The sequence below is a fragment of the Schistocerca nitens genome, chromosome 1, assembly GCF_023898315.1.
Source record: "Schistocerca nitens isolate TAMUIC-IGC-003100 chromosome 1, iqSchNite1.1, whole genome shotgun sequence".
NCBI lineage: Eukaryota > Metazoa > Arthropoda > Insecta > Orthoptera > Acrididae > Schistocerca > Schistocerca nitens.
The window spans coordinates 385,022,986-385,042,421 of record NC_064614.1 but is presented as its reverse complement, the minus strand read 5'-3'; the positions used below and the strand labels follow the sequence as shown (position 1 = coordinate 385,042,421).

Here is a 19,436-nt window from a genome sequence, read left to right as displayed (position 1 = left end):
TTTCAGTAGGAAGCTGTAAAGCCTGACAAAACAATGTAGTGATTTCAACTGAGGAAATAGCTACAAGATGCAGTGTTCTGGCTATTGGTTGTAAGGAGGATCTGTGATCATTTACACTCATGCTCATAAATGAATTCTTGAATATGAATAAATAAATCTGGAGATATAATATATGCATTTTGTGCCATTTAAGGGAATGGGATAGATAATAGAAATATATAGGTATAACACTGTAATGGAAAAAAAACACTTGTTTCCTGTGTGCATTTCTTGTTCGTATGACATGTTCCACATCATAACAGTTTTCCATGATATTAATCAATGGAACATGTAACTAACTAACTTAAGGATAATTGCAGAATGTGGTGCCACACAACGTGGCACTACACAAAACTGGCACTAATAGCATAGGCACATAGAGAACACACATGACACAGATCTGTAAGTCCACGGTACTGGTGATAAGTTGAGAAAACCATCCCGAAACACATGTGCTACAAAACGCCACTGTTTCCTGTGCATGTACCCCGACATCAATATGGGATATGATCATCATGCACTCGCACACAGACCACACAACAGGTTGGCATACTCTGGATCAGGTGGTCGAGCAGCTGCTGGGGTATAGCCTCCCAATCTTGAACCAGTGCCTGTCGGAGCTCCTGAAGTGTTGCAGGGGTTTGAAGATGTGCAGCAATATGTTGACTGAGAGTATCCCAGATGTGCTAAGTTGGATTTAGGTCCGAAGAACAGGCAGGCCACTCCTTGCGCCCGATATCTTCTGTTTCAAGGTACTCCTCCATGATGGCAGCTTGGTGGGGCTGTGTGTGATCATCCATCAGGAGGAAGGTGGAATTGACTGCACCCCTGAAAAGGCGGATATACTGGTGCAAAATGACGTCCCGATATGCCTGACCTGTTACAGTTCCTCTGTCAAAGACATGCAGGGGTGTACATGCACCAACCATAGTCCCATCCCACACCATCAAACCACGATCTCCATACAGGTCTCTTTCACGGAAATTAAGGGGTTGGTATCTTGCTCCTGGTTCATGCCAGATGAAAACCCGGCGAGAATCACTGTTCAGACTATACCTGGACTTGTCCGTGAACATAACCTGGGACCACTGTTCCATTGACTGTGTACTGTGTTCTTGACACCAGGCTTTACAGGCTCTCCTGTGACCAGGGGTCAGTGGAATGCACCTTGCAGGTCTCCAGGTGAATAAACCATGTCTGTTCAGTCATCTGTAGACTATGTGGAGACAACAGTTCCAGTGGCTGCAGTAAGGTCCCTAGCAAGGCTACCTGCAGCACTCCGTGGTCATCTGCAGGCGCTGATGGTGAAATATTGTTGTTCTTGTGGTGTTGTACACTGTGGACGTCCCGTACTGTAGTGCCTGGACACATTTCTTGTCTGCTGGAATCATTGCCATAATCTTGAGATCACACTTTGTGGCACACTTAGGGCCCGTGTTACAACCTGATGTGTTTGACCAACCTCCAGTCACCCTAGTATTCTACCCCTAAGGTAAATATGTGTTCTTTGAGCCATTTTCAACACATAGTCACCATTAGTACATCAGAAAACCTCAGCACACTTACTCGCTGCACCGTACTCTGACATGCACCAACACACCTTTACATATGTGGATTGCTGCCAGTGCCACCGTGCGACAACCACGGGTCAAATGCACCACATGGTCATATGCCAAGGTGATTTAAACCCACAAACTGCTCACCAGAGCATTGTTTCACCATGCATCAGCATTATCCTTAATTTATGAGCATAAGTGTACAACATGCTCAGTACCATCTGAGAAAAATTCAGCATCAGCATTACCAAGAAATTTCTACATCAGCACTGTTTGCTGATGTCAGTAACATCTTAATCAAAGATGAGTCACCAAGTGTACTCAATGGAAAATCTGAGGAAACACTTAAGCATGTGTGCCAGTGGATAGAGACTAACAAATTAACCCAAAAAAAAAAAAGTATTAGTTTCCACTTAAACAGAAAACTGAACAGTACCAAGCTTAAAGTTAATGATGAGCACACAGAATGTGTACAATCAACAAAATTTTTAGCCATGCATGTCGAATCTCAACTGAATTGGTCCAAGCACACTGCGGTACTTGGAAAGTGAATAGCTTAGATTAGATTAATTATTCATTCCATAGACCCATAAAAGAGGAAATCCTCCTGGGTGTGGAACATGTCAAATAAACACATCACAAAAATGTGATTAGAAAAACTTGAGTTTCATTAATTTTAATGATCCTCAGTCAATAAACAGTAAAATTATGTACATGAATTAAATTTAAACTTTTAATATTTACAGGTTTAATACTTACATCTGCTTTCATTAAATCCATCATTCAGACATTTGCTAGTTTCTTGGCTATTACAACCAAGTATTGTCAAAAATTTAAGTAAATTATTCATTTCAGCGATACTCAATTAAGAACAGTTAGATTATGTACAATATTTAAAATTAAACTTCCACTATTTACAGACTTAAGACTTACATCTGCTTTCTATACATCCATCATTCACACAGTAGGTAGTTACTTGGCTGTTACAACCAAGTATATTCAAAAATTAAGGTATAATAAATTTTCATTAAAATCGTCTACTGCTCTTGTTGAGAAACTCATGGATGGAATAGAAGGAGTTGGCCACCAAAAATTCTTTTAAATTATGTTTAAATTGTGCCTTGTCTGAAACTAAACTCTTAATGGTTGCTGGTAACTTATTGAAAATATGCGTTGTTGAGTGCTGGACTCCTTTCTGGGCAAGAGTAAATGATTTTAAATCTTTATGTATATTGTTCTTATTCCTAGTATTGATACTGTGTACTAAGCAGTTAGTTAGAAAAAGAGATGTATTATTTACAAGAAACTTCATTAAGGAATAAATATACTGAGAAGCTGTGGTTAATATGCCCAATTTTTTGAATAGGTTTCGACATGATGTTCTTGGATTTACACTACTCATTACTCTTATTATATGCTTCTGTACTCTAAAAATTTTTTCTCTCTTTCTGTGTTTGCTTCAGCATGCTGTGCACTTAGGATAATAAATTCAGTATTTAGTAGCTCATGTACTAGAACTGCGTATTTTGTGTATGCCCTTTCTGTAATTAGTTATGGCATATCCTTCTGGGGGTCGACAGAGTGGAACAGACAAACAATATTTAAGTTGCAAAAAAGGGCCATATGAATCATTGTGAAAAGTAGCAATAGATCCCATTGCACAGAGTTATTCAAATCTTTGGCTATATTGACAGTTTCGTGTGAGTAAATTTTGCAGACAGTAATATACATAAAAAACACATTGACCAGTTCATGCACAGTACATGCACATGCACATGCACATGCACATGCCAGTACATGCACATGAAACCAGAAACAGACAACACTTACACCTCTATAGGAAAAACAAATCAAAAACTCAAAATAGCATGTTATATAATGGAATTAAATTGTACAACAATCTTCCAAAATGGATCAAAGACCTAAGCAAAATAGATAACTTCAGGAAATCGCTAAAAAAATATTTCTTCATAAAGTGTTTTTATATTGTCAAGGATTACTTGGAATGATGTAAATATATAGATATCTATAAAAATTATCAACTGTGTTATTAAGTGATTTAACAATGTATCTTTATGTTACAATATTCATGAATTCTGATTGTGATAATTATAAATTTGTGTGCCTATTGTATATACTTATGTTGACAACAGCCATACAATCCTGATTGTCTATGGATGGATAAATAAATATATAAATAAAGCACAAACAACAATGCTAAGGGAAGTCTTGGAAAAGTAAACATGCGCACCAACAAGAGTTCACATTTACTCTCTTCCCTTCAATAACCATAACAGTTCTCTGATGACCATCATTTACTCATCTTATATTTATTAAATCTATATGTTTATTGACTTTTTGGTGTATTTACATATTATGAACTTGAGCAAGTGTATATGTTACAGTGAAATATTGATCAAATGTTCACAAAGTAAACATATTCATACGTACACAGCCCATAAACACAGGACCACTGTTGTCTACAGGTGCTGAGACCCAACTACCTCAAGGCATGACTGCCTCCTTAAAGGTTATTATCTAGTCAGAATGTTAGTACACAGTTTTTTGCAGTGACTTTCTTCGAGAACTGTTTCTCAGTTTTCTTCCTACATCTTCCTCTGTCATCATTGCCAGTATTTAGATGTCAATATTCCACCTGCTAGTAAATAATTAACATACAAATGTACTTAGTACTAAACACAAAGTACTGTTTATTACTTAGTTAAAGTGTTAGTTGCTGTGGTTTCTTGGCATCAAGTTCCTGATTACCAGACTTTGCTCTAATATCCTGGATTAAATTCCAAACCTCTCTGCAGCGACCAATTGAATGAGGTCTTGTGACACTGTTGATAGCAATTCATCTGCCACATGGGGTTATTAAGCTTGGTGATTCTATTGGTGCTATTCATTGGGTGGAGGCTGTATGCTGCCACTGGGTTTAACCGACTCCATTCTCTCAACATCACACAATACATACATGTTACAACACTATATACACATAAATTACAGTTATCTATGCTCAACAGATACAATTAAGAGACAGCTCTCAGACACTACACAGGAAGGGGTCATTCTGTGCAGAGGAAGAAACCCCATCCAATTAGACAAATACTCTTTCTTTGTCTGGTGTTATTTGTTTATACACCACACTACATACTGAATAACTTGAAGTTCTGCTTTCTATGTAGGCCTGTTAAAAAAGATATATTACAGGAATGGTAATTATGTTAAACAATTTGAACAGGTTTGTGTAAACCTTGTAAGTTACTGACCAGTTTCATGGAATTTTATCAAACCAACCTTATTCAAACAGTAACAGCAAGAACTTCATTGTGGAACATGGGTGCACTGTTGTCATGTAAACCACATGTTAGTGGCAGGTATCTGTTAGATAGTAGTTGTTTCTAAAGTATTTTACTTTGTTGAAATTACGCTGTAGAAATGACTCTGTAACATCAGTGTACGTTTACAGCTGTAGTCTGAGGGAAAGGTTTCTTTAAATGGAGCTCAGATAAAGTTAAACAGCACAGCCAGATAACCTCAGAAAATGAGGCTCCAGCAACAGGCTCCAGAAGACCATAGAAAAAGATATGAAATGTTGCAACTCTGAAAGACCTTGATGGAATTAACAAGGACTGCATAATACTTCAGAATTACGAAAATCACATTCTTTCGTGTCTGAATTTCATACTATATCCTTTCAGTTACCAATGCAAGATGCCAATCCTAAGAGAGCCGTTATGGTCTGGGTCCATGCTGGAGGGTGGTATGGAGGCACAGGGAACAGCGCATTGCATGGACCACAATACCTTATGGATCAGGACATTGTACTTGTCACATTCAACTATCGATTGGGAGCTCTGGGTAAGTTGTACCATTGAAATCTATTCAGGCAAATGCAACTTCCTACATGTAACTACCACACTGAAGCAACTTTGATAGGACCAACATGAATTTGTCATAATTATACATGATGTTTAGGTTTTGCAAATGAAAGACTACTCTCCTTAATTTGAAATAAAAGTATACAGTATCAGCAATCTGGCATCCAAAATTTTTAAAAATTATATATGGAAATATGACAAGAGTTTCTTTGTTCAAATATTTAGGCAAACCCATGCAGGGGATAAGTCTGCAATAGAATGGTTACAAAATTCATTACCACAAAATAGAAACAAACTTCAGAGTTACAAAAGATGTCTTTAAACAATTAGGAGTGTAAGAGTGCACTCACCAAATAGCAGGAACATTGAGTTGTTGACAGACATGTGCATAAAAGCCGGCTGGTGTGGGTGAGCGGTTCTAGGCACTTCAGTCCGGAACCGTCTTGCTGCTACGGTTGCAGGTTCTAATTCTGCCTCGGGCATGGATGTGTGTGATGTCCTTAGGTTAGTTAGGTTTAAGTAGTTCTAAGTCTAGGGGACTGATGACCTCAGATTTTAAGTTCCATAGTGCTTAGAGCCATTTGAACAGGTGCATAAAAGAATCATATGACAAGCAGAGTGTCTTTATGGGAATGAAACACTCATTTTAAATAGAAAAAGAGAACTAATGTGAGAGTTATGCTGTCTTTTAAGAAAAACAGTTTAAGACCACATTACTTGTAAAATGTGATTGTGGAAGAGAGAGACCTCAAAAAACATAAAGACAACATGTAGAAACACTAAATAATTCAAAAAGAGAGAAATAAAAGTAATCAGAAAATATTAGGTCCAAATTATGCTAAAAAACATATAAGCTAACAGCAGACATGTAAACTGAAAAATATACCAACATGTATTTGATACAAAAAAATGAAGGTAAAATACTACAAGTATATTAAGAGAATGGAACCAGGTAGATTGACTAGATACATTGTGGAAATCTACGAAAGTTGCAGTAAAGCTAAAACTGAAACAATAAAATAGTTCAGTGCAGTGAAAGAAGTCTTCAGAAACAGGAATAACACAACTTGATATCCTAGAAAGAGGGATTTTTAGGTATAAATTCCACAAATGGACACTTAATGTTGCAGAAAAATCCCCATGAAAGTAATATTCCCACAAAGGAAAGCTAAAACTCCAAAAATTTCCTTTTTTGGACACTTTGTGGTCCATTAGGGCCCAAACATGAAAAATAATATTAAATAAAAACAAAAATTAAATTACACAAAAATATGGGAAAAGTGTAAGGAGAAGATAATACCATGAAAGACTGTACATCGTGGCACACTAAGTCATTACAGAAAAAGATGGAATAAAATGGTAATGGATCACCCTGATTCAAAATCCTAGTCTCTCAATAATTATCTAAATTCAACCAACTAATGCATAAAGGATAGTTATGAACAAGTCAAGGTAATATTAAGAAGTAATAGGAAATTTGTAACCATGCAAAAATGTTAATGAACAAAGATGTAAGTACGAAGGGCAATTTAGGAAAACTACTAAATAAAATTAAATGCTAGATATGTAGACAGATGAGTAAATGATACAGAGAGGATTTATTAGTGGTGATAAGTCTGAATGGTGGGAGAGACAGTGAAGGTCAGCCAGAGTAGGAGGCTAACAATAATTTATACAAATAATGTACGGAGTGAGGAGTTTCACTTTTTTTTTTGTAAATAAAACTATTTTGACCAATAACAGACTGTGTAATAAGGTAAATGTTGCTTTGTTTAGTTGCAAAGGTTTGTATCTCCTGCAGACTTCAACATTTTGTTTTGACCAAAATAGTTTATTTCATACTCTATACCTACTTTTATATCCTCATGCGGAACTTATAAATATCTACATATTAATAGTTTGCAGTTTCTGCCGTCAAGTATTGTACAATTTGTAGTCATATGTACTGTAACGGAATGCTTGGCCTTCAATGTTGAAAGAATTCAGTAGAACTACATGATACACCAACCCAAACACTAACTTCCATCACTCCAAAATTAGGCAGTCTTCTTATAGCAAACTGTCAATAAAGTAATTCCGTATGAAAGTTCTCATATTTAAACAGTCAATGAAACATGGTAAATTACAACAAAAATATGTACAATATCCCTTGAGAAGTATGAAAAAAACAAATTATCTAAAAATAGTTGATTATTGACTACTTCTCACTGACATGTTGAGGTATTTGCAGGATGTTTAAGGATAATTATCTGAAAAATTATTCTGATAAAGACACTTCTATTCTTAAGTAACTCAACATTGTATATCATAACATTGTATTCAACGATAATCAAATTCTATTTTCTCAAATGTGTCATTACTCGATGTCCACAAACGTGATTACAATATGCATTATCATGAAAATTGTATTGACTTACAGTTTCCTCCCCTCAAAAAACATAAACAAATAGCTATATATGTACCAAATTATGAAAAACAACACATCAGATCATTATCTGTGTTGCCTCAGTTCTTGTCACTCCTATCTTACTTCATTTCTATCATCCAGTCTTTCCCTCACTATCAACCTCCCAGTAGATACCAGCCAATCATATACATTCATTGCCTAGTGCTGCCCTTCAGTGACAAAAATGGGAGTCGTCCTGATAGGTAACAGCCCATGTTTCATATGATGGCAGGGGTAAAATACAGGGAGCGAAAGGCTATTTACAATTTGTACAGAAACCAGATGGCAGTTATAAGAGTCGGGGGGCACGAAAGGGAAACAGTGGTTGGGAAGGGAGTGAGACAGTGTTGTAGCCTCTCCCCAATGTTATTCAATCTGTATATTGAGCAAGCAATAAAGGAAAAAAAAGAAAAATTCGGAGTAGGAATTAAAATCCATGGAGAAGAAATAAAAACTTCGAGGTTCACTGATGACATTGTAATTCTGTCAGAGACAGCAAAGGACTTGGAAGAGCAGTTGAATGGAATGGACAGTGTCATGAAAGGAGGGTATAAGATGAACATCAACAAAAGCAAAATGAGGCTAATGGAATGTAGTCAAATTAAATCGGGTGATGCTGAGGGAATTAGATTAGGAAATGAGACACTTAAAGTAGTAAAGGAGTTTTGCTATTTGGGGAGCAAAATAACTGATGATGGTCGAAGTAGAGAGGATATAAAATGTAGACTGGCAGTGGCAAGGAAAGCATGTCTGAAGAAGACAAGTTTGTTAACATCGAGTATAGATTTAAGTGTCAGAAAGTCAGTTCTGAAAGTATTTGTATGGAGTGTAGCCATGTATGGAAGTGAAACATGGACGGTAAATAGTTTGGACAAGAAGAGAATAGAAGCTTTTGAAATGGGGTGCTACAGAAGAATGCTGAAGATTAGATGGGTAGATCACATAACTAATAAGGAGGTATTGAATAGAATTGGGGAGAAGAGTAGTTTGTGGCACAACTTGACTAGAAGAAGGGATCGGTTGGTAGCACATGTTCTGAGGCATCAAGGGATCACTGATTTAGTATTGGAGGGCAGTGTGGAGGGTAAAAATTGTAGAGGGAGACCTAGAGATGAATACACTAGACAGATTCAGAAGGATGTAGGCTGCAGTACATACTGGGAGATGAAGCAGCTTGCACAGGACAGAGTAGCATGGAGAGCTGCATCAAACCAGTCTCAGGACTGAAGACAACAACAACAACATCTTATCCAAGATTAAAATTTGTAAAGATTTTATTTATGACAAATATTATCCTCAGAAAGGTGGTTACACTGCAGTCTGACTGTGACTTACAAATATCTCATTTTGCTACTCAAAAAAAAAAAAAAAAAAGCTTTTGCCCAACAAGGCCTTTGTTGAAAATAGACAGCTTACACACACATGCAAATGCAACCCACACACACATGACACACATCCTGGATTTTCCATTCTTTGGAATGTCTCATTTTGTTTCTCCTGCCCCTTTACTTTCCTAAGTGTCACACTATGGGTCACTTGTGAAAATACTCAATTGAAATAGCTCCTCTCCATTTTCACTTCTCCAATAGCCGGCTCCAAATTTCATCTTGACTTTTCCAGCAATGTCACCTACATTAAGTATCTTTACACAGTTTACTAAGTATCACATCCAGATGGAATTCACACAAATAAGGTCATTCACAAAGAAATATCCTAAATTACATATACAGCTTTAAACATATCACCATTATCTCTAAATGGTGAATTTTTGAATTCCAGAATGAATTTTTTATTCTGCAGTGGAGAGTGTGCTGATATAAAACTTCCTGACAGATTAAAACTGTATCCTGGACCAGTTGGAGCTGATATCTGTGCCTTTCATGAGCTAGTGCTCCAACTGACTTATCCAAGGACGACTCAAGACACATCCTCATAGCTTTACTTACACCAGTATCTCATCTCCTATCTTCCAAATTTTGCAGAAGTTCTCCTGCATAATTTGCAGGTCTAGCATTCCTGGAAGAAAGTTTTAGGTGGTTATAATTAAAGTGCAGCTACTCATGGAGGTCCAGTGTGGACTGTAATTATTAAATGCAGCAAAATTTGGAATATATGCCAATGTGTTAACTGTTAACATGAAATTGATTCATGATGGAAAAAAAAAAAAATTAGAACAAGTTTTGGCCAGCAGGTGCAAATCTGGCACTGTACACTGTATGACAATATGACATACGTGCTGTCATTTGACAAGCCATAATGTAAACAAACAGTATTGTTATCAACCAGAGAGACTGTGTGCTGTTAGTGAAATTGTTTTATATGAATGGCAGCAATTACAGTGCCGCAGTGAGAGAGTATCACTAACTGAAATATCTGAAGAGAGGCCCAGTGTCATTAAATGGTTTAAAGAAGGTGATAATGAAATTTGATAATGGTGGTGACCTTGCTTTCACACCTGGAAGAGGTAGGCATCTTATCCCAGTGGAAGATATGGAAGAGGTTGCTGTTGCTATAACTAACTAAGCAGCACATGCCCCAGGTAATGCTAGTGCTCATACTCTAACATTCTGATGACTTAAAGTGTGAGTATGGATCTGAGTTATATTGGCTTATTCCTTCAAACCACCTTCCACGTCTTTATGAGGTGACTTACTTGGAATTTGAACCATTCTTCTATACTGAATAGCCAGCTTCTGGACACCCTCTTGACTTCATCTCCATTGAATAATGCTAGGTACAGGAATTTTTAGACTCTTTCTACTTATGAAATAAGTAAACATACAAACCTTGCTTTTTGTCAACTAACGATGTATTTGACCTCTATACACAATAAAAAAATCTCACTTTCCACATGAATATGTAACTTCCAGCAAGTCTCTCGTACAATGGGATGTTAGAAACAATTTGAGTTACAGTTTACAGAAAGTTGGCTTGGATATCATGACCTTTCTTAATATGAATCATAAAATGAGTCTTGACTTTAACAAGGTTGCATCAAGAGTCCATAAGAGTACTTTTTCAACTGTTCTTGTTTTAATAACAATAGTCAATGATACAATAAATGCAGAGCTGCATATAAACTCCATGGTTCATCCTTACACACTCACTAAAACATCTATGAATTGCCCATGAGGTACTTATCGGTGCTGTCCAACTGCCGCGTCTACTTTCTTCCCACGACTGATTTTAAACTTGCACACACAAACATGTGAAATGCAGTAAGTAGGATTCTACCATCCCACACTCATATCCAGAATGTCGTGTGTTCGAGACAGTAGAAGGCTGAGTGGCTCTAGAATGTACACAGAAATTCTCGAATCACTACATATCCCCCCTTCAGATCGAACACACAATATTTTATACATAATCATTATGCAAATAATATCACACGTAATAACATTTCATATATTAACAGTATACATTTCTTACATATATTTATATAATAACTTTCCTTTCCAAAACAATTCTCTGTCCTCTCTTGAACAATAGATACTATGTCTGCATATACTATTTACACCCCACTATCCTTCAATTCATCAGAGTATTCATTATGCTGACGTTACTTAATGATCAACATGACTAATTAAACTCCTACTTTCGTTTTCTTTCTTTGCTCATGCCTCTCGCTTATTTATCCATTACTCATTACTACTTTATAGTTGTTTGTTACGTATCTGCACCTCTCCTTATGCATAGTCAATGTAGAACCGTCATAGCTTCCTATATATGTGTGCATGAATCCATAAGTACACACATTTTCCCTATAACACCTGGCAGTTCTCACATTGTGACAGGCTTCCTCTTATGTGATTTAATGTTTGTGTAGAAGTGTATATTTGTGTATATGTGGATGTGTGTTCGTGTAGTCTGATTCTTCGGCCTTCTTATCTAAAGATAAGATTTAGGTTTAAAGTAACCATGGAAATAAGGAAGGACTTCAGTGATAGAAGTTTGTGGATATGGGACGAGGGAAAAAATAGACAGGTCCTCAAATGAGAAGTAAGCAAGGAAAAAATAGATATGAATGCTAGGATCAAAGAAGAGAAAGACAATAGCCGCGAAGACAACAAACCCTTCCCACCCTCCTTCCCTAGAATACCTACCCCTCAGGTACCTGAGTGAGATGCTGGAGGAGGTTTGGTGTTAAATTGTCTCCTACAGAACGGACTTGTCCCAACTTCACCCTTTGAGGTACCTGAAGGAAATCCTAGCAACCCTATGGAAACTGCAAATGATGAAAAATCAGGCACACTTGTTTGTGAGGGTTGTCTGAAAGGTGTGATGTGCGTTTCGTGTTAGTCATGATTTATCTGTTCTTGTAAATCATGCTTTTAGCTACAAAACCTACCCCTTTCAAAATTTATATAAACCCTCCCATCTATATCACATCACATAAAAGGTATAAAATACTCTATACAAAATAGAAAATCTATACACTATAGTTTAACAGTTGTTCAGCTAGTCACATCTTATTATATTTTCGACAAATATATGACTCTATTTTAGTTTATTTTGTCTAGATGTCACTTTTTTTGTGATTCTCTTAAGTTGTTCTCTATTTCATAGTCATATCTGGTTTTCTAAGCAATAAGATTACAGAATAGTTCTAGATTTTAAAGGAATTTGGTGCAGGAAGCTATTTGGCAAAAACACCGAAAACAGCTCAGGATCCGACGGTCGTTACTCCGCTCATTAACTCAGAATGTTAATGTCCCTGGGGGTTAGATGACTCCACTGGGGTCTCATGGATCTGATATTAACTTTTCTTAAGCACAGGCGGACCAGTATTTGTCTTTAAATTTCTTTTGAAAGTCCTCCCAAGAGGAAAACTTCTCAGTATTTACCATTCCTCATTCTGAGTCTTCCCCTAGAAGAACCCCACAGCAAATTCGATTTTCTTAGAATCTTCCCAATGTTTTGGTAATACTTGGTTAAACCTTTTTAAGAAATGGGTCGGATATACATCTCCGTCTGGCTTAATTTCAGGGAATTGTCTGGAAAACCCTGAATTAGCCCCCCCCCCTCCCCCCAACTGTAAATCAGTTACAGTTTCACTAGTTAACACCACATTAGGTGACGTTGACGTTACTCCTTTTTCTACTTTATCCTGGATAAACTTGAATTTTCTCCACAAGTTGTCTGTACCCTTCCTGGTATCACTAAGTTCGGAAGACAGAATAGGCGATATATTTCCAGAGGTTATTCTCTTGGTAACTTTTCAATTTATAATTTCTTCAAATTGGTTCTCAAAACTACTTACATTTATGATATCAGAGTTCGTTATTTTCTCTTTGAAATTTCTTTCTGCATTATCTACTTGTGTACTGACACCTGTAATTTGCAGCTGAATAATCAGTATTAATTCATTATTCTTATCTACACTCTCTTTCAAAGCATTCAATTCCTGCTTTACAACATTAAACTTAACATTGCACACATTTTCAAAAGATCCTAACTTTTCCTTAATTTTGGATTCCACACTATACATCTGACTTCAGTGTTAAATTCTAACCTTTTTGATAAATCTTGGAAATTGTCATTCTGTTTCTGACTAAGGTCGGTAACCATTTGATTTATGTGAATGGTCAAGGAACTAGTAAATTCATTGTTTACATTTATTTTTAAATTCTCTACTCTTCTATTTAAGGCATCAAATTAAGTCTTAAGAGCACCCATGCCTTCATATAGATTACTAAATTCTTTGCTTTGCGAGTTGACTTTGGCATTTAGCAAACCTAGTTTTGTTGCTCGACTATTTAGAGTTTCATTCTGGGTATTTAGAGTTTCCCTCTGAGCATTCAAAACCTCACTCTGGGTATTTAATTGTGAATCTAATGAGTATAACTTTAGACTCTGAGCATTTGAAGCTTTACTCTGGGTACTTAATTGAGAGTTAGTTTACCAAGCCTAATTCTTTCCTTAGAGCCTTGTTCTGGGAATTTGATTGCAGACTCTGAGCTTTAATTAAATTTACCACCTCAGTCCAGTCTGGTACTTCTTTACTAACTTTCATAGCCATAGCTGGTTCTTGAGAGTCCTCAGCTTGTTGTTGTATATTGTCCATGCTTTTATATGCTGTAGCCCTAGCAAGCATTTAAAACTAACTTTAAATACTATAGTTACACAATAAAAGTTCACTCAACAGTATGTACCACTTTGTACTAAAGTAATGAAGTTTTGTTTCACACACCCATCATAGAAGTCTCGTGTTGTAGGTGAGCAGACGTTGAGGCAGGTCAGCACCAGTGAACAGTAGCTACAAATGCATTGAAATCTTCTTTGCTGTTTTATAGTTGTGAATTTTCCATGTCTTCACCATTTTCCATTCAAATTTTGCTTCATTGAATACTTGAACATATTCCAATGTCTCAGAGTAAATCCATTGTTGTAGTATGTTTGGTTGCTAGGGCAACACGTAACAACTTCTTCTCTAGTTTTTGACTTAAAATTCTTGTTTTCTCGGGTCCTTTCACACATATGTCGCCACATTCTAATGTTTTTGATGCTGATTTAAAGCGTGAAGTAGATGTAGAAACTTCCCACTTCCTTTATACGAGGTGCCTTACTTGAGATTCACAATCTTCTTTGCTGGCTAGCTGGCTGCTGGAAAACTCTCTTGACTTCTTCTCTGTGGAATGATGCTAGGTACAGGAATATTTAAGCATCTCTCTATACTTGTGAAATAAGTAGATACGCTAACTTTTCTTTTCGTCAACCAGTGGTATATTTGAACTCCATACGGAATAAAATTCTCACTTTCCACCTACATATATGACTTCCAGTAAGTCACTTGCTCCATCCAACGTCAGAAAAAAATTTAATTACAATTATAAAAGAGTTGGCTTAATAACCATGATTCTATTTCACATGAATCATAAAATAGATCTGGCCTCTAACAAGGCTAGATTACGAGTCCACAAGATTACTTTTTAAACTGTTCTTCTTTCACATAACAATAGTCAATGATACAATAGGTACAGAGCTGCATATAGATTCCATGGTTCTTCCATACACACCCACTAACACATCTGTGGATTGTCTGACAGGTACTTGTCGGTGCCGTTCAACCACCGTGTCTGCTTTCTTCTCGCAACAGACTTTAAACAGGCACACACAAACTAGTGACACACAGTAGGTAGGATTCTACCATCCCACACTCATATCTAGTATATCATGTGTTTGAGACGGTAGAAGGCTGAGTGGTTCTAGAATTTACACAGAAATTCTCGAATCACTACATATCTCTCTCTCCCCCCCCCCCCACCCCCCCCCCACCCCCCACCCCACACCACCACCACCACCCCCCACCCCCCTAGATCGAACATGCAATATTTTATACATAATATGTTGTGTCTAGACAAGACAGCCTAGACACAATGAGAGGAAGCTGAAAGGCACGCGCTTAAACTCATGCCGCAGGCTGGCGTGAGGTCTGAAACAGGATACGTAATGAATGCAATAAAGAAAAGTACGTAGCTTCTGGAATACTTAACTTTAATCCACATTTGTAGAACATCGCTCTTGATGACACATGTTATAACCACATTATATATATCAAAGGATTATGGCGCCTTGCTAGGTCGTAGCAATTGTAGCTGAAGGCTATGCTAACTATCGTCTCGGCAAATGAGAGCATAGTTGTCAGTGATCCATCTCTGGCTAAGTCGGCTGTACAACTAGGCGAGTGCCAGGATGTCTCTCTAGACCTGCCGTGTGGTGGCGCTCGGTCTGCAATTACTGACAGTGGCGACACGCGGGTCCAGCGTATACTAATGGACTGCGGCCGATTTAAAGGCTACCACCTAGCAAGTGTGGTGTCTGGCGGTGACACCACATAATCATTATGCAACTAGTATCACATTGAGTATAAATTTCTCAAGTTATATTTGTTTAATATGGTGTTACTGCTCAGCACACTGTTTATCAACACTGTGAATAGTCTGGCCTGTGTAAATGCTTCCATGTCCACAAGGAGCACCATACATGCCAGGAACTCAGAGACCTATGTTGTCTGTAATGGGGCATAACATATCTTGTAACATGGAGGTGGGCCAGAACACTAGACTCACTCCATCTCTCTGTGGCATGCATCCTGTCTTGCCTGGCATTGCCCCACAATATGGAAAGAATGCAGCTAACTTGATGTCTTCTGCTGAATCACAAGGTGTTTTCCATCTGTGGCACCAGAAATATTTCACCATCTCTCCTTTTCTGTAAGCATTTTCTCTCAAGATGTATATCAAATGTTAAAATTCAAACTATAAATGGTCATCATCAGAAATAATCTTTGCCTTGCGTACTAATGTGTTCACTACTGTTTTCTTATGATGAAGGTATTGAAAACCATTGGAATTCAAGTACCAGTGAGTTTGCAGAGGTTCCAGTACAGATGACAACAGTTCCATACTTTAAAAAAGGGTGTTTTGACTTAATGTTGAAACTAATTAATCCTTCTGCACATTCATCATAATTTTGAAATATGATTTGCTTTTGTGACTTTATTTGTAGGTGTAATAAATTAATACATTCTTCTAAATGAGTTCATGTTAAGATTCAAACATAAAACCTATACAGTTACATTGCATTACTTGTGACCACTTTGATCTTGTGTAATAGGTTTCATTTCTACGGGAGATAAATATCTTCCTGGAAACTATGGAATGAAAGATCAAGTGCAAGTTTTACGTTGGGTGCAACAGAATATCTTATCATTTGGAGGTGATCCGAAGAAAGTAACACTTGCAGGGCTCAGTGCAGGAGGTGCCAGCGTCTGGTTTCATATGGTTTCACCAATGTCACAAGGTAAATCTGTATGTCATTTATTACAAAAAAAAGTGATATTTTGAGAACTATAGGAAGCATATTTCAGGGTTGACAACTAAAGTGAACACACAGATATAACACAGAACACTTGCAGAGGTATGTGATTTTTTTAACTTTGTAATTTACAATTAATTCAAAATTTTCTGTATAGAAAATTAGTCTGCTGTACTGTGAAGTTATTGCTTATAAAAAGGGATGTGATCCATCCAATATCCTTAACATCGATTTGTTATAGAATCTTATAACATATTCTGAGCTCAAACATAATTATGTATCTTGAATAGAATGATCTCCCAATGCCAACCAACATGGATTTTGAAAACATCAATCACGTGAAACCCAACTCACACTTTTCTTGCATGACATACTGAAAGCTTTGAATCAGGGCAACCAGGTAGACACAGTATTTCTTGATTTATGAGAAGCATTTGCCTCAGTACTGCACCTACACTTATTGTCAAAATTATCATTATATGGGGTACCAAGTGAAATTTGTGACTGCATTGGGGACTTTTTGGTGGGGAGCTTGGATGGAGAGTCATTGTCAGAAGTAGAAGTAACTTCATGTGTGCCCCAGGGAAGTGTGTTGAGACCTTGCTGCTCGTATTGTATATTAATGACCTTGCAGACAATGTTAATAGTAAAATCATGCTTTTGCAGATGATGCAGTTATCTATAATGAAGCACAACCCTGAAAGAAGCTGCATAAATATTCAGTCATATCTTGATAAGATTTCAAAGGGGTGCAGAGATTGGAAACTTGCTTTAAATGTTCAGAAATGTAAAATTCTGCACTTCACAAAAGAAAAAAATCATAGTATACTATGGCTATAATATCAGTGAGTCACTGTTGGAATCAGCCAACTCATACAAATACCTAGGTGTAGCACTTTGAAGGGGAATAAAATAGAATTACCATGTAGGTTCAGTCATTGGTAAAGCAGATGGTAGACTTCAGTTTTATTAGTAGAATACTGGGGGAATGGAATCAGCCTACAAAGGAGATTGCTTACAAATCACTCATGTGACCAGTTCTAGAATATAGCTGAAGTGTGTGGGACTTGTACCAGATAGGACTAACAGGGGATATTGAATGTATACAGAGAAGGTCAGCACATATTTTCACAGGTTTGTGTAATTCATAGGAGAGTGTCACAGAGATACTGAAGGAACAGAACTGGAAGACTCTTGAAGACAGATGTAAACTATCCCAAGAAAGTCTATTAACAAAGTTTCAAGAATGAGCTTTAGATGATTGGTCTATGAATATGCCACAATGTCCTACCCATCACTCACATTGTGATTGTGATGCTAAGATTAGAACAGTTACTTCACACACAGAGACATTCAGACAGTCATTCTTCCTCTACTTCATATGTGAAGGAGATTTGGTGTAGCCTAAAACAAGAGCAGGAACTTCCAGAAACTAATGACCCAGACACTGCAGATTTAGTCATTGATTTGTAAACTCTTCAGGATGATATCAAGCCTGTTGATGTAGAAAAATATTTAGCAGAAGGTGACATGGTGGTGCTACCAATGAATAACTTGAAGATGATCAGTTCATCAATCTTGTTATGCAACAGCTTACTGTTGAACAAGAGGAGTTAGAGGATGAAGAAAAGGAAGAAGATGAAAAGAGCAACCACTCTGCAGCAAAGGATGCATTGGGACTGCTCTCAGATATGTGGAAAAACAGGCAACTTCTACAGTTATGGGCATATTGTGGTCAAGGAAGTGGTATGATGCGGCCATGAAGTTAAGGTTTAAGAAATGGAAACAGAAAACATTTTACACACTTTCAAATATATTTTCAATGTCAAAACGTCCTGTTTTCCTTTACCTTTATTATAAATATAATTTTTTACTTAACATTTGCTTATCACATTGTTTTGAGCTCTTTTTATTGTTCTGACAATCTCCTGGTCCCAAAAGCGATGTTTAATTGAGATTCTGCTGTATTGGTTAACTCTTTTAGGAACTGGAGTTAGATGTGCATATCTGTGATGATTTTGCTCTTACAAAACAATCCTATGAGGAAATGCAGTGCTCTTGTTTGGAGTTTTGATCTTGTCTGTTTCCTCTCTTGATCCTATCTAGTAAGGGTCACAGACTATTGAGCAAAACTCAGACACTGTTTGAACACTGTTTGTGAGCTACATTATTCACGGACAGACTACACTTCCCTAGAGTTCTTCCAGTGAATCTCAGCCTGGCATCTACCTTTACTCCAATTACTTTTTTATGTTTATTCCACCTTAAATCACTCTGAAGATATACCCCCAGATATTTAATGGGTGTGGTTGCTTCCAGTGATTGTGTGATATTTGTGTAATCATAAAATAATAGATATTTCATTTTATTTTTATGCAGTATGTTACACTTGTTTATGTTGAAGCTCATCTGACAGTTACTGCAGCAAGCGATCATTCTTCATAGATCTTCTGTTATTTTCTGACTATTTTCTAGCTTTGTGACTTCTCTGCATATAAAATGGTTCTGAGCACTATGGGACTTAACATCAGAGGTCATCAGTCCCCTAGAACTTAGAACTACTTAAACCTAACAAACCTAAGGACATCACACACGTCCATGCCCGAGGCAGGATTCGAACCTGCGACCGTAGCGGTCGCCCGGTTCCAGACTGCAGCGCCTAGAACCGCTTGGCCACTCCGGCTCTCTGCATAT

General features: G+C 37.2%; 1 protein-coding gene across 1 annotated transcript in view; it reads left to right on the top strand.

Moving 5' to 3' along the window:
• Nucleotides 1-19,436, top strand: part of LOC126249177 (esterase E4-like) — a 280,540-nt gene that overhangs the window by 142,141 nt on the left and 118,963 nt on the right. Inside the window, exons 4-5 of the mRNA XM_049950835.1 lie at nucleotides 5,300-5,459; nucleotides 16,542-16,727. Of these exons, the coding sequence (XP_049806792.1) occupies nucleotides 5,300-5,459; nucleotides 16,542-16,727 (346 nt within the window). The remainder of the gene's footprint in view (nucleotides 1-5,299; nucleotides 5,460-16,541; nucleotides 16,728-19,436) is intronic.